At 42.6% G+C, this 16488-nt stretch overlaps 1 protein-coding gene across 1 annotated transcript in view; it reads right to left on the minus strand.

Moving 5' to 3' along the window:
• BDP1 (B double prime 1, subunit of RNA polymerase III transcription initiation factor IIIB) overlaps positions 1 to 16488 on the minus strand; it is a 71263-nt gene that overhangs the window by 22454 nt on the left and 32321 nt on the right. The window contains 7 exon segments of the mRNA XM_065406560.1: positions 2439 to 2823; positions 3502 to 3716; positions 7045 to 7264; positions 8321 to 8505; positions 9843 to 10050; positions 11941 to 12077; positions 13023 to 13242. Coding sequence (XP_065262632.1) covers positions 2439 to 2823; positions 3502 to 3716; positions 7045 to 7264; positions 8321 to 8505; positions 9843 to 10050; positions 11941 to 12077; positions 13023 to 13242 — 1570 coding nt within the window.

Genomic DNA, 16488 nt, shown 5'->3' on the forward strand with positions numbered 1-16488 from the left:
CCAGCGGGAGAGTGCTCTCCCACTGGCATAATTAAACCACCCCCAACAAGAGGCGGTAGCTATGGCAGCTGGAGAGCATCTCCCACCAACACAGTACTTTCCACACTGGCACTTTTGTTGGTGTAACTTATGTCAGTCAGTTTTTTCACACCCCTGACCAACAAAAGTTTTGCTGACAAAAGCGGTAGTGTAGACAAAGCCTAAGAAACTACTTCTTTTGTTCTTGGTTCCTCCTGCGTTCAGAGAAACAGGAATTTGTGCATTTTCTGTAAATAAACAGCACTGCATAAAAAAAATACCCAAAACCAATTTCTACTCCAAAATGGAACATTCGCAGGGCCCCAAAACTCTGACTAGTTACTTGAGTTGATAAGGGGCAACAGTACTATGTATTAGAGATGGAGCTGGTAGAACCGCCTATTATTAAGACTGTCCAAAATTTTCCATTATAAGACCCGGGTTTCAGTGGCTTATAACTCTGCTAAACGTAACTGTTCCAGCTGAAATTTTCCATGCTAGGTGCCTGCCCCAGGCTGAAATTTATTTAGATTTTTCAAGTTTCAGCAAAAATAATTCAGACATTTCAGAGAATGAGATTTGGGAAAAACACAGTTTTGACAGGTTAAAAAAAAAAACCATTTTGTTGAGAAGCTCTTATACCGCCACACTTTGAAGCAGGGATTTGAAATTTGGCAAGGACTGCCTTTGAGTCAGGGAAAGGCTTTTTGCTGTTGTACTGAAAACCTGCTCAATTTGGCCAAGCTATAAACTTAAGAAAAATTTCCATCTGCACAGGCTCAGTAGACACTTGCTAGAATCTGGCAGCTAATTTCTCTGAATGTTCTGTCTGCACTGAGCATGCTCCATCCCCTCAGAGTTCTTGTGCGCCAACCGGACCATGCATCCACCATCCCCACAAAGCAGCTGAGAATGCTCCAGCCCAGTGTTGCAGGGACTGAGCAGGGCTCTCTCTGCAATTGCTTCTCTGGGCTACACAACTGAGAGCTAAGAGAGTCTCTCCTATGCTCTTACTGCTCCTACTCCCAGGCAACTTGGAGAAGGAGACAGTCTGACTTGAATGCAGAGGGAACAAGAGTCAGAGTGGTGGTTTATTTTTTGTGGGTCTGTTTTCATTTTTTTGGAAGGAGGGTGGGGGTGCAAGAAGCCAAGGAAGTGAGGAGAAGAAGGAAGAAGACTTGACTTGCAGAGCAAAACGATTGGCAGCTGTGGTGGAAAAATGACTGACTGGGAGAAGGAGCTGGGGTCAAGTCTGGGAGTGGCTGGGCAAGGAACCTGGGACCAGGACAAGGAGCAAGGGAGCAAGACTGGAAACTGAGCAAAGAGACTAGGATGAAGAGCCAGGGGAGGAGGAGAAACGGGACTGAGATAAGGACAGGGTGGAAGGGACAAACTAGAAGGGGTCAATGAGGGAGTGGGGCAGAAAGGTCCATGACCACAGGAGCACACTTCCCTCCAAAACCTAGAATGGAACCAAAAAGATTTTTGAGTCTCAACATTCTTCTGATGTCAGTAAGTACACGTGAAACCCAGTGGCAAAGTGTCTCTCTGTCTCATCTCCCTCTAGTGGTTGGTCCACGGAGAATGACAGCTTACTACTGCTACCAGTTACTCTTAGCTCAAGTGGCAGAGAGTTATGATGTGGCCCTAAAGGTTCCAACCCAGCTCATGACCCATGTGAGTGTCAATGGTTTGACATGATAGAATTTGTTTTCTGTGGGGTTTTTTTTTAAAAAGCCTAGAAAAAATAATATGTGGTCATGTAATTAAAGATGATTATGGTGAACTTACTCAAGGGGCCCGAATTCAGACTGCACAGGCAACTTTAATTCTAGCATTTTCTAATTTTGGGTGCTTCACTTTGCAACCTTAACATTCTTTTAACAGTTTTTTTGAGTGCAATACATACATTAATTAGAATGTAAATATGTATAATGTCATGAGACAAGATTGTTATGGTCAGGTATGTTTCTTGAGAGAGCAAACAGAAGAACACAGGTTGCTCTGATTCTGACACTCAAACATGAAATTGAAATGTTTGCATCCATTCTGTCTTAGGCCGCAAGCTTGCAATGTACTCTGCAAAGGTGGATTCCTGTGCTCACAGAGAGCCCCATTGAATGAAACGGGACTCACCCAGAGCCTCCCACACAATACTCATTGCAGGACTGGGCTTTAGGCTAAGTTCCTTGAGCAGCCTGAACCAAGAACACATGCCACAAATATTAATGCCACTCCACCACCAGTCCATTTGTCAATTAAACAAAACAGAAAAACTGCTGACCCACAACATATTTGTAAAATAAATTGCTATTGTTACTACAACTCAAGCGAAGGCAAGTGTGAGAAAAGCTGGTGGCAAAAGGAAAGACTACACTCCAAAACACCAGAACTCTACAAAACAAGTCAACATGTCATACCTCTTCCATGGTTTCCTCAATCTGGACAGGAATAGGTTTTGGAGATCGAAGACCTACAGGAACAAACACTGGAGCTTTGTTTACTTCTTCTGGTGAAAAACATTCATCTTCATCATCCAGCTCAAATTCATCTGCATCATCTTCATCCTCCTCTTGAGAAGCTCGGAGGGTCACCAAGGTTACCTTTGAACTCCCATGTTCTTTCCCAGATCTCTTGCTGTGGGCCGTTTTCAAGCCTTTGCCTTTGGTGATATTTGGTTTAATCTTTCGACGTGGTTTTCCCTTTTCACAGCGATCAACTTCACATTCAGAGGCAGAAGAAGTTCTTAGCTCAGATACACGTTTTGGCAGGCCTGCCTGTTCGGATGACCTTCTAGACTGCCTTCTAAATGGATATAAAAAAAGAAATTCACTTTTTAGTAAAATAGCAATATTAAACATAAAAAGGAATTAATGTTACAGTCGCAGTGAACTCACGTGGTAATTGGGATTATGACCAGTGTTGAGACATGATAATTAATTACGATCATACACTGGGAAAAATAAAATCAGTACTTCCCTTGGTCAGCATTCCCATTCCTTTGTGAATGTTCCAAGTACTGATATTGTATTGTGGATATAATTAGTTTCCTTATCTTTTAACTTCAGGCAGAAATTCTGGAAAACTGTGCTGTGCAGTGAAATTTAAAGGACCTGGTAATTTATGGCAATAGCGAGGAGGGGATTGTTTCCTTTTTATTTTGGAGAATCAAGAGTGTAAAATACGCATGCGCGCAAGCACTCTGTGAACCCTTCAGCAGGCAGCTTAGTCAAGAAAGAGCCTATTCTCCACACTGACTTTGCAGGAGAAAGACTCAAGTACAGCTGGGTGACAGAAGTGGTCAAGAGTTTTAAGATGAGAATTCCATCCATGAAAAAACATCTGGGGAATAAGTATGAGTGCGCATGCCCACACACCCCCATCCACCCCACATCAGAAGAGTGGGCAGACGGAAAAAGTGAGAAACTTAACTATGGGATCTTAGTTGGGCTAGTATCATTATTAAACCCTTAGTTACTTCACCTGATCAGTTTGTCTGAGGTCTTCTCCTGAGCGTAAAGAGGCTGAGAATCTTCCTCTTGTTCTATTTGACTTTCACTCTCCGACAATCTCTCTGGAGACTGGAATTTACAGGACTGCCTGCTCCTTTTAGGAGGCACTGCCTCAATACTGTCTGCAGACTCTTTTTTCCGTGAAACCTCTGTGGAGGATGCAACTTCCACTAAGTTACCAGTGTGCTAAATAGACATGAAGACAATGACTGCCAAAGTAAGTTCATATTTGATAGTGGACAATGCTATACTAATGGTATTAAGAGTTTTCCATTATCTCTAAATAGATCCTTTCCACACAAAAAAAGCATTAGTCAAATTCTTAAACACAATCCAAAACTGTAACCTCTGCTTCTTTCTTAGACAACCTTTTTCTAAGCTAACCTGGCTGCCCAGCTGAACCAGAAGAGCACTTGAAATAACTATTGACTACTGCTCCCAGTTGTGTTTTGGTTTTTTTGTACAGCCGTATAACCCTTCGTACTCAACTTCATGTTACTGCTGCTAATTGCCACACCTTTGGTGGCCCATGCCAAATTACAGCAATCAGGAAGATTGACACTCAGGGCCTACACACTTTCTAGATCAGGGGTCAGCAACCTTTCAGAAGTGATGTGCCGAGTCTTCATTTATTCACTCTGATTTAAGGTTTCACGTGCCAGTAATATATTTTAACGTTTTTAGAAGGTCTCTTTCTATAAGTCTATAGTATATATCAAACTACTGTTGTATGTAAAGTAAATAAGGTTTTTAAAATGTTTAAGAAGCTTCATTTAAAATTAAATTAAAATGCAGAGCCCCTCGGACCAGTGGCCAGGACCCAGGCAGTGTGAGTGCCACTGAAAATCAGCTTGCATGCCACCTTTGGCACGCGTGCCATAGGTTGCCTACCCCTGTTCTAGATCCACCTAGGAAGAGGAAACTGCTTGTATTTTCTGACAAAGCAAAGACAGTGGGATTAGGAGAATGAAGGATGGTTTCTTCTCTGCCCTTGCATGAAATGAAGAGAGAATGCTGCAGCAATTTAGATGAAGTGGCTTAAACAGAACAGTAGAATCACAGAAACGGAGGGCTGGAAGGGACCTCATGAAATCATCAGGCCTAGCCCCCTATAAAGGGGCAGGGCCAAGTAAACCTAGACCATCCCTGACAGTTATTTGTCCAAACTGTTCTTAAATCCTCCACTGATGGGGATTCCTTTGGAAGCCTAGTTAATACCTGGAATACCTTGATAGTTAGAAAGTTTCTCCCAATATCTAACCTAAATCTCCCTGGCTGCAGATTAAGTCCATTACTTTTGGTCTTATGTTCAGTGGCATGGAGAACAAATGATCACAGTCCTCTTTATTACAGCACTTAACGTATTTGAAGACTTATCAGGTTCCCCCTCAGTCTTCTTTTCTGAAGACTAAACATGCCCAGGTTTTTTTGTTTGTTTGTTTTTGTTTTTTTAAAACCTTTCCTCATTCAGACATACCAGAAAGTTTGCCTAGAGCAGAGAGATCCCTACATTAAGTGGCCCCTCCTAGCATTTTGTTGTTGCTGTTTCCTTCAGGAGCTCTGCTGACATAGAACCCTTGAACTTTTTCTTCTGAGATGATGGCAAAAACCCATTAGCCATTGAAGTTCCCTGAGAAACCTTCACCATAAAACCCAGAAAATTAGGGGGTGAAAGAATAATCTTCACTTTATCCAGTAAATCACAATCTCAACTAGTCATCGGTTGGTTCAGTTCAGTAAGAACATCTCACTTTTTAAATATGTATCAGTAATTGTACATCATCAGCTACAGGCCTTTGGCTGGAATAATTTACAGGCCCAAAATATTTAGTGAATCTGTCAGACGGCAGGGCTTCTCTTCAGCTTGCTAAGGACTCTCTGCCATGCCCACAGTCTCTTTTAACACAGTTTTATTGTCCAAAGTATCAAAACAGTCCCACACTCAGCTCACCCTTTACATCTCAGGCTCTCACTGTCTCCCATTCCAGGGGACTCTAGCAATTCTGCTGCTCCTGCTTCCTAGCTCTCTCAGCCAGTTTGACACCCCATCCCCCCGATCTCTCGCTGACCCTTTATAGACCCAGATGCAGCCCTGCCCCCTTAATTGGCCCAACTGGCACAGAAGCACCGGACCTATTTCAGTTACAAGGGCAAGCCATGCTGTGACAGAACCATATACTGAGGAGGAAATAAAAAAAGTCTGAGTTGTACACTGCAGACAACAGAAATAGAGTGAAGCATCCTATGTCTAGGGTTACCACATTTAAAAAATAAAAAAAAAAGAGGACACTCCACGGGGCCCTGGCCCCGCCCCTTTCCCACCCCCGGCCCTGCCCCAACCCCGCCCCTTCTCCAAAGTCCCCGCCCTAACTCCCCCTCCTACCTCCCAGCCACGCGAAAAGGGCTGGCCGAGCGCTACCGGCTTCACGGTTTGCCGGGCAGCCCCCAGACCCTGCGCCCCCGGCCGGTGCTTCCCCAGCGCAGCTGGAGCCCGGGAGGGGAAGCACCCAGCCGGGGGCGCAGGGTCTGGAGGCTGCCCGGCAAACCGTGAAGCCAGTAGCGCTCGGGCTTCGGGCAGCCCCCATGCCTCCGGACCCTGCGCCCCTGGCCGGGCACTTCCCCTCCCGGGCTCTGGCTGCTGTGCTCCTCCCCTGACTCTTCGGCTCTGTTTAAAGCCGAGCTGCCCGAGCACTACCGGCTTCGGGCAGCCCCCATGCCTCTGGACCCTGCACCCCCAGAGCCCGGGAGGGGAAGTGCCCGCCCGGCGGCTCAGGGTCCGGAAGAATGGGGGCTGCCCGAAGCCGGTAGCGCTCGGGCAGCTCGGCTTTAAACAGAGCCGAAGAGTCAGGGGAGGAGCACAGCAGCCGCGGGAGGGGAAGTGCCCGGCCGGCGGTATTTTTCCCGGACATGTTCGGCTTTTTGGCAATTCCCCCCGGACGGGGGTTTGATTACCAAAAAGCCGGACATGTCCGGGAAAAACCGGACATATGGTAACCCTACCTATGTCAGCTCAGTGCTATCCCGGAAATAAAAATAAAAAATAAAAGCCTCAACAGGTTGCCTGAATTATGTAGTTCCACATTCACTAATATTTAATATATAAGCCACAAAAGACCTTGTGTGCATACATACAGATTTTAAGCAGTTGTGGTTATGAACAGCTGCCTTTATTTGTATTGTTGAGTGTGTAAAAGACACTTATTTACATTTGCAGGTAATGAAATTACGGAATATTTAAGTGAATGAAGTCACTGATGGCAAATCAAAATGTAATGCAGTAAAATATAAAAGATGAAACATTTTCTTTTAAAATACTTCTAAACTATGTAGGCTTTGTGCTTGTTATTTTTACATCAATTCATCACTGGCAATGAGATTCAAAGAACCAGTTTAACCCCTGATATCCAGAAAGTAGATTCTGCAAAATCCATAGGTCATAAGAAGAAGAAAGCAGAAGAAAAGAATTCATTCACTGACATAATAGGCTGACCTAGATCTGATGTTCAGTACTTACCAGTAATGAGGTTAGGTTTTCTGATTTTATACCACATGATACCAGACCTTCTTCCGTATTTGTAGCTTCAGTCTTTTCCTCAGTTGTGTTTTCTCCCTCTTCAAGGGCTTCTTTCTTTCTTGTTGCTCTAACTAGGTTTGGCTTTGGCCTCCGTAAATGGCCCCTCACTAGCTGTGCAGGTTTTATAGCACTTGGTTTACTTTCTTCTCCAGAAATGGACCTAGGAAAATATTATGATTGTACATATTAGTAGTCACCGACCATTAAAATAGCTTTTGCAAATCTACTGTACTAGCCTAACTATATGTAACATCTGCACAATGTGAACCAGGAAAAAAAAGTCGACTCCCATAAAGGTTAATCGCATACAGTATTTTAAGAAGTCCACTCAGGGGAAAAAATCGCATCTTGGCATGATGCACTGTCTAATGACTTAAAGCAAACAACACTGGCCAATGGAGTAATATTTTATGGCAAACAGAAGCAGGATAACATTGCAGGAATTCAGAATGTAATCAAATCAGGTTATGAGAAATCTGATGAACTGGATAAAATGAAGGGTTGGCATTCATCCCTACCTCTGATTTTGTTGCTTTCACTATGGCCAAGAGGCTGCCAAGAAGTGGTCCTTCAGTCTGGCTATATTAAGAACTATACAGATTACAAATGACTCTTCAAACACAAGGAATAAATCCTTAAACTAGTCAAGGAGGTTGGCAAAATTAATGTAATAGCAATGGTAGCAGATGTCAGGGCTTTGCAGGTCAACATCCCACAAGAGAAGAAATAAGTGAATCTGGATATAGCATGAATATGACTTGTTCTTTTTATACATACACAGTCCTTGATCAGAGGTGGGCACATATGGCATGCAGACAGTCCCAACTTTCAAAGGCCTAAGCCTAAACATCCATGCCTGGTTCCCACAGAATAACTATGCCTCAAAAAGTGGACTAGTTGGTGACATCGAGGCAGAGAATAAACTCCCTTGCTGCTTGCCACAGCTCCACCAAAGGGACACATACAGGGAAAAAACAAACAAACAAAACCAAAGCTAAACAATATTATCAGGGCAATTTTCTTCCAAGATTAAAAATGTGCTCGCACAGCAAGAAAACAAACTTTAAGACTATGTAATGGTGCCACCTGGTGATCCCTGCCATAACAAAAGTTATATATTACTGATAAAGCTTTATAATACTTACAATTTTTAAACGTGAATGGATTAGTACAACAGTGTTTTAAAGACCATTCATTTATGAAATATGAACGTTACCTTTCAGAATAATTCGGAAGCCTGCTCTCAACATCTGTAGACATACAACTCTTTCTTTGATCGCTCTGATTGTTGCAGCTCAAAGATTTCTCAAGGGAGCAAAGTTTTTCTGATTGAATGCTTCTTTTTGGTGAGGTGACCCCACAGGAATCTGAACCATCTTTTGGGGACAAATCCACTTCAGCCTTTAAATTATTTTAGAATAGCAAAAATATTAATATTACATATGGTATTTTTAAAGAACAAAAAAGCATTCTGAATCAGGGCCGGCTCTAGGATTTTTGCCGCCCCAAGCGGAAACAATTTCTCCCCCCCCCCCCCCGTTTTTTTCTTACCCCACCCCCGGCCCCGCCTCAGCTCCGCCCCTTCCCCAAATCCCCAGCCCTGCCTCCTCCCCCCAGGCTCTCAAGCCTAGGAGGAAGGGGGAGAAGCAGCGCGCGTGCCGCGGCCACTCGGAGTCTCCCCCTCCCTCCCAGGCTCTCAAACCTGGGAGGGAGGGTGAGCAGCGGCGCGCGAATCAGCTGTTTCGCGCGCCGCGGCCGCTCGGGATCTCCCCCTCTCTCCCAGGTTTGAGAGCCTGGGAGGGAGGGCGAGCAGCGGCACGCGAATCAGCTGTTTCGCGCACCATGGTGCGCGAGCGGCAGCAGCAGAGGTGAGCTAGGACGGCCGGGGCACATTTTTAGGGGCAGCATTCTGGCGGCGGCCATGCCGCCCCTAAAAATGTGCCACCCCAAGCACCAGCTTGTTTTGCTGGTGCCTAGAGCCGGCCCTGTTCTGAGTTATTATCCATAAATTAATCTGAATCAGAACTTCTTTCTAAAGGCTTTAAGCATCTTACGGTAACTAGTCATTGCTGCTATTCCTTCAATAAAGGCAAGGCAACGTCTAGGACAGGCGTTCTCAAACTAGGGGTCGTGATCCCTCAGGGGGTTGTGAGGTCATTACATGGGGGTTGCGAGTTGTCAGCCTCCACTCCCAAACCCCACTTCGCCTCCAGCATTTATAATAGTGTTAAATATTTTTTTTAAAATGTGTTTTTGATGTATTGGGTGGTGGGGGGTCGCACTCAGAGGCTTGCTGTATGAAAGGGGTCACCAATACAAAAGTTTGAGAACCACTGGGGAAAATAAAAAACATCCAGTACTCTCCTTTTTGATCAGTTACTAGAGGTCTCTGAATAAAAACATGGCAATAACGAATAGTCTGTAATGCATTTAAAATGCCTGTGCATTTTAAACATCGAGTGTCATGAAAATATCTGAAATTTCAAAATGTCTTTAGTTTTTAGGTAAAGAAACAGGATAAATCTTACCATTTGCTTAATAAACATCTAGGCATTTGTTCTGTGTTCCTGAGTGGTTTATATTAAACTGTAAGTATCACGCATAAGGATAAAAAAATGATTTAATTCATGCCTAGTATGTGGGTTTATTAGCCTACTTAAGCAGTTTCTTCATAAAAGCTGCAGGTAAAAGACAGGTATCAATAAGCATAAACAAAAAGATCTCAGTAAAATTCTCACTTTTGGAGAGAGATGTACATCAGAATCCCGATGTGGTAAAGGGCTCTCCTCTGCTTTTCCCGTTTCCCCTTCAACTGGAGCAGTAACTTTTTCTGCCACTGGCTCTTCTTTCTTGCCATATGCCCTTCCCAGGTTTGATCTAGCCCTCTGGAACCAACTCCTCATTAGCTGTGCTGGCTTGATAGCACATGGCTTATCTTCTTGGGAACTGGATTTTTCAGTGCCAATGATTTAAAAACAGAAAATGTCACATGGTTACAATTAATGGAACCTGTTACTGCACTCATTGTTAACAGATTTTTTAAAATCAATACTTATACAAAAGAGTTACAATTTTTTTCCATGCTGTGCCTTTTGGTTTAAGATCAGGAAAATGTGCTCCTTTAGCATTTACAGTTTCTAGTTTTCAGCATTTGGGGAGTAACTCTGAACATGTAACATAGCCAAAGCCCAGTGTCAAGATTTTTCTTACTATTATTTTTCTGCTGTGTGTCATACACATCACTGCTAGCTATTTTCATACTACTAGGAAGTAGCCCAAGCTGAAAAGAAGCGGTGTGAAGGGAATCAACGAATTCTGGCTTTCTAGATACCTAATTTCCAGAATTTAAATATTTAAATCCTGGCTATGCTTGTGTGACAATACTTCTACCTGAATGTATCAGTTATATGCAAACCCTTTTTTGATTCTAAGGGTTATGGGTGAGAAGGCCTCATAACTTGGTCTTAAATTGTGACACTAACAATACTTCATGTTAATTCATAATGTCTACTAACAACATTAAGTTGCAACTGTAAATGGAAACTAACATGTGCCTTATGAGTCTTAATTTAAAAATAAGATGTAAACAAATCCACGTATTGCTTCTGTGATGAGAAAGGTTGCAATATTGCCAATACAAATTTAGAATGTTTGAAATTGTGCAATGATTTAAAAAGCACCACAATGAAAGAAGCACTCCAAAATTTATTTTGTTAGTCCAACCCCTTTGCTTGTAATTGGTCAGGAGCTAAGAACCCCAATACCTCAGGTTAATTAGTGCCCTGTTATTTCATTTTTAACATAGAGGTGCATCAATAACAAGAAGGGAAAGTGAGGGCATTTCATTATAGCTACTCTGGTTCCAGGGGTACTCAGATTAGGTTTTCAATCTTTCTGAATTTCTTATAAATAAAAGAGAAGAGATAACAAAGGAGTAATAATTAAGGGCAGGAGCAAGGTATTTGAAAGATGGTGGGTCTCTAGAATCCCACCGTTACTACTTTACTTCCCTCCCATCTCCCCCAATCAAGATACATGTGTCAAGCCAACAGATTCCCCTTGCCTGTGGGTGCTGGAAAAATGTGACTTCCTCTGGAATCTCCAAAAGGAACAGCCACATGCATAGTTCCCTGGCTCCAAGGATAGAATGTGTTGCCTTGCAAGTGCTGGCAAAGGCTAAGAAGTTGTTTTAAAGAATTAGTGTTTCTGCAATGTTAAAAAAGTTTGTAGAATTTCTTGTGGTTTGAAAAAAGATCTATTTAAAGTAAGTATTTTTGGAGGTATTCTTTTTCTATAAGAGGCATAAAATTGTTGGAGATCTAGCTATTTTAGTTATTTATGTAATCAGGAACTTTAGTTTTTCTGTTGCTAGCAACACTAATAGCATCAGGGAAACCAGTAACCAAATACATACTTAGTACTTGCATTCACCTAGACTAACAACATAGAATACATTGGGTCAGAGGAAACAAATAAGGACTTTGCCATTAACAATACTGGAAATCTTATCTGAAAAAACATGCAAGTATTAATGTATTAGACATTTATATGCATTTGGAAAAAACTACCCCCAGGAAGACAAAACTTGGTAGGAAAGAACTTTGAACTCAAATATATTCAAGACAGCCCCACAGAGAAACAATATCAAGCACCTGGGCTCAACTAAAGAAAGCCACAGAATAAAAATGTTAGATGCTAGCACTGAAATAAAGGACCAGAGAGAATTGGAAAACATTGGGAAGAAAGGTACTGATACATGCACAGGGATCTCATTTGTACAATAGGTAAATGTTTGCATGAAAAGCTTTCAAACTTGTTTCCTAAACTTCAGCTCACCTGCTTTGTTCATCTGACACATTTTGGTAAATATCAGGCACTGGAGATTCTCCTTCTGGTGTCTGTTTCTCACAGCCCAACAACTTATCTCCTGAAGCTTCAGAAGACACAGCTTTATTTTCACCCTTTGGCTTGTGCTGAAAATATAACTATCATCAATAGTGGTCATGTACTGCAAACAAGTACTAAAATGTCCCATGTTTTAAAATAGGATTGCATTTTATAAAATCACAGAAACTAAGGCTCTCTGTAAATATGAAAATGAAAACTATTTGAGCATGTAATTCCATTAATGGGCAGGCAGAAAAACAATCATAGGACAGAATTTTAAAATCTGAGTGCCCACAGGTAGGCATCTAAATCCATATTTAGGCACCTTAGGGGATTTAAGAGCTTAACTATAGACACCCAAGTTTGAAAGTTTTGAGCATGCTGTTTTGCACATAGTGCCTTTCAGAGTATTTCATTGCAAGTTACAAAACCTAAGAATCAGTAAACAAAATGCAGCTAAATATCCTCTATTTTACAGATGCTTAAACAGAGGTAGGAAGGTGCTAAGTAACTTGCCTAAGGTTAACCAGCTTATGGTAAAGTCAGCAGGCACAGTCTTACTTCTATGGCAGTAGCACTGTGCCACAAAAAGCTTAAAAAATAGAATGTAGCTTTGTATGTAAGAACTGATTGTTTCCTGCTGTTCCTTCCTTGCCTTTCTGGCCTCCCTCACTTAGTTTCCCCAACATGGAGTTTATTTAATCAGGAAGGATGATGCAAAACCCTTATTTTTAAGTAGTTGATATGAGCCCAGCCAGGAGTTACTTGATTGTGCCTAATCTTTCCTTCTATTGCAAATCCAACCAAAACCATACCCTTCGTTTTCCATAATAATGCTTTTATTTATTAAAAATAAATAGATTTTAAAGAGTTCATTGTTGTAATGTCTGTAATAGCTCAACCTGGTAAGGGTTTACCATATTATACCCTCTAAGCTTCAATCTGTTCGCTACTTAACTGCTGCATTATACTCCTTTTTGAGAAATATTAAAGAAAATGCCTTGAAGTGGTTTACTTGTACTACAACTTACTACAGTGGAGGGGATGCCAGCAGATTCATCTTTTTGCAGAGCTGTTTGCTCAACTTCAGTTTTTTTTTCAGTTTCATCCTTTTCTGTTGCTCGTGTTTCTTTCCTTCCAACTGCCCTTCCTATGTTTGGCTTGGGCCTCTGGAATCGGCTCCTCACTAGCTGGGCTGGCTGAAGAGAGGCTGGTTTACTTTCCCCTTGAGAGATGAGTTTGCTGTGGAGCCTGCGAAAAAAGCAACATGATATCTGAAATCCTCTGTAACGCAGAGACATAATACTAGTATTCATAGGTCAGTTACATCTGTATCAATAAAGTCTTTCTGTTCTGTTTTTCTCTAACAGTGCAGATGTTAAATTTTAAACAAATATGATAGCACAGTGGTTCTCAACTGGGGGGCCGTGAACAGGTTTCAGGGGGCCACCAAGCAGGGCCAGCATTAGACTTGCTGGGGCCCTGGGTAGAAAGCCGAAGCCCGACTGGATGGGGCTGAAGCCCATGGCCCTGAGCACCGCCATGCGGGGCTGAAGCTGAAGCCTGAGCAATGTAACTTTGCAGGAGCCCCTGTGGCATAGGGCACCAGGCAATTACCCGGCTTGCTATCCCCTAACGCCGGCCCTGGTTTTATATGCAGAAAACCAGTTATTGTGGCACAGGTGGGCCGTGGAGTTTTTACAGCATGTTGGAGGGCCTCAAAAAGAAAAAGGTTGTGAACCTCTGCCATAGCAGATAGTAATTTGAACAAAAAAAATTGCAGTTTCTCCTCACCTCAGCAGAAATTTTGCAGAAGAGCATTAGAGAAGCCTCATTACCTAAGTGCATCCATTATAGAATTAAGTTGTCTTAGGTATTAGCTTTGTTTGTAGTGATTTTCAACAGGTCTCCAATACAAAAGCAAATTAGTGAGTTTCTGTTATAGCTTAAGTACACCTCAGAAATGGAGGGTGTTCATAAGTCTGAAATGTTCATAACTCTGAACAAAACATTATGGTTGTTCTTTCAAAAGATTGCAACTGAACATTAACTTAATACAGCTTGAAACTTTATTATGCAGGAAGAAAAATGCTGCTTTTAACCATTTTAATTTAAATGAACTGGAGCGGCTAACAGGGGAGTTTTGCAAGAGAGTTCTCCGGGGGAGTGTGAGCAGTGGCTAGAACGCAACATTCTTTAAACTTAAAAGCCAAAAATACCCCCTTGATATAAACAAAACAACAACAAAGGAACCAGCTGCAGGAGTAAAAAGAGAATGCAGGCAGAAGTCCAGCAACAGAGTGGCAGCTACCCAGTTTATTGCACCCAAAGCAGCATGTATGATTACCTGCCCTATGGGCAGGTGGCATACGTGTGCATTCGGTGCAAGGAGCTCCTGGCCCTCAGAGACCGTGTACGGGCTTTGGAGACCAGAGTGGCTGAACTGGAGGAGCTGAGGGAGACAGAGAGGTACATAGATAAGACTTTCCAGGACACAGTAGAACGGTCCCACCCCCAGTCTGACAGCCTCTGTTCTGTTGAGGAGGATGAAAGTCCCAGGGAAGGAGAGCATCTAACTGGAGCAGAGGGAAACAATCCCATAATTGGGACCCTCCTTCCAGATGATGTTGTGGTATCCTCTCGCACTGAGGATACTTCTCTGGGGGCGGGAACTCCAGCTATTAGAAAGAGACAGGCATTAGTAATGGGTGATTCGATCATTAGAAACATAGACAGCTGGGTTTCCAATGACCGGGAGAACCGCATGGTGACTTGCCTGCCTGGTGCAAAGGTTGCAGATCTCTCGAGACATCTAGATAGACTTATGTGTAGTGCTGGGGAGGAGCCGGTGGTCATGGTACATGTAGGGTACCAACGACATAGGGAAGGACAGGAGAGAGATCCTGGAGGCCAAATTTAGGCTGCTATGTAAGAGACTGAAATCCAGGACCTCCATGGTAGCATTCTCTGAGATGTTCCCAGTTCCACACACAGGGCCAGTTAGACAGGCAGAACTGCAGAGTCTCAATGTGTGGATGAGACGATGGTGTAGGGATTTAGAATTAATACGAACTGGGGAAACTTTTGGGAAAGAGGGAGCCTATACAAGAAGGATGGGCTCCACCTAAACCAAAATGGAACCAGATTGCTGGCACTTAACATTAAAAAGGTCATAGAGCAGTTTTTTAAACTAAGAGCTGGGAGAAAGCCGACAGCTGCAGAGGAGCACGTGGTTCGGACATCCCTTAGGGGAGGAGCCATTAACAGAAAATCTTTATTTCCTAGTGAGGACAAAAGGATGGAAAATGATAAAATACAGGCAGGGTCTAATCAGAAACAGCCAAATAAAAAAGAGCCCCGTTCAATTACATTGTGCAACGGCAGACGGCTAAAAGGAGACAAATTTTTAAAGTGCTTATATACCAATGCTAGAAGTCTAAATAATAAAATGGGTGAACCAGACTGCCTCGTATTAAATGAGGATATTGATATAATAGGCATCACAGAAACTTGGCGGAATGAGGATAATCAATGGGATACAGTAATACTAGGGTACAAAATATATTGGAAGGACAAAACAGGTTGTGCTGGTGGGGGAGAGGCATTATACACCTCTACCCAGATATAACGCTGTCCTCGGGAGCCAAAAAAAATCTTACTGCGTTATACGTGAAACCGCATTATATCGAACTTGCTTTGATCTGCCAGAGTGCGCAGCCCGCCCCCCGCCGGAGCAATGCTTTACCGCATTATATCCGAATTCATGTTATATCGGGTCGCGTTATATCGGGGTAAAGGTGTATGTGAAAGAAAGCATAGACTCAAATGAAGAAAACTCGTAAATGAATCAAACTGTACCATAGAATCTCTATGGATAGAAATTCCATGCTCTAATAATAAGAATATAGCGATAGGGATATATTACCAACCACCTGACCAGGATGGTGATAGTGACTATGAAATACTCAGGGAGATTAGAGCGGCTATTAAAATAAAAAAAATAATAATAATGGGGGATTTCAATTATCCCCATATTGACTGAGTACATGTCACCTCAGGATGGGATGCAGAGAAAGTTTCTTGACACATTAAATGACTGCTTCTTGGAGCAGCTGGTCCTGGAACCCACCAAAGGAGAGGCAATTCTTGATTTAGTCCTAAGTGGAGCACAGGATCTGGTCCAAGAGGTGAATATAGCTGGACCACTTGGTAATAGTGACCATAATATAATCAAATTTAATATCTCTGTGGCAGGAAAAACACCACAGCGGCCCAACACTAGCATTTAATTTCAGAAAAGGGAACTACCCAAAAATGAGGTTAGTTAAACAGAAATTAAAGGGTACAGTGCCAAAAGTGAAATCTGTGCAAACTGCGTGGAAACTTTTTAAAGACACCATAATAGAGACTCAACTTAAATGTATACCCCAAATTAAAAAACATAGTAAGAGAACCAAAAAAGAGCCACCATGGCTAAACAACAAAGTAAAAGAAGTA

Source organism: Emys orbicularis, chromosome 6 (genome assembly GCF_028017835.1).
Source record: "Emys orbicularis isolate rEmyOrb1 chromosome 6, rEmyOrb1.hap1, whole genome shotgun sequence".
In the NCBI taxonomy this organism is placed as follows: Eukaryota; Metazoa; Chordata; order Testudines; family Emydidae; genus Emys; species Emys orbicularis.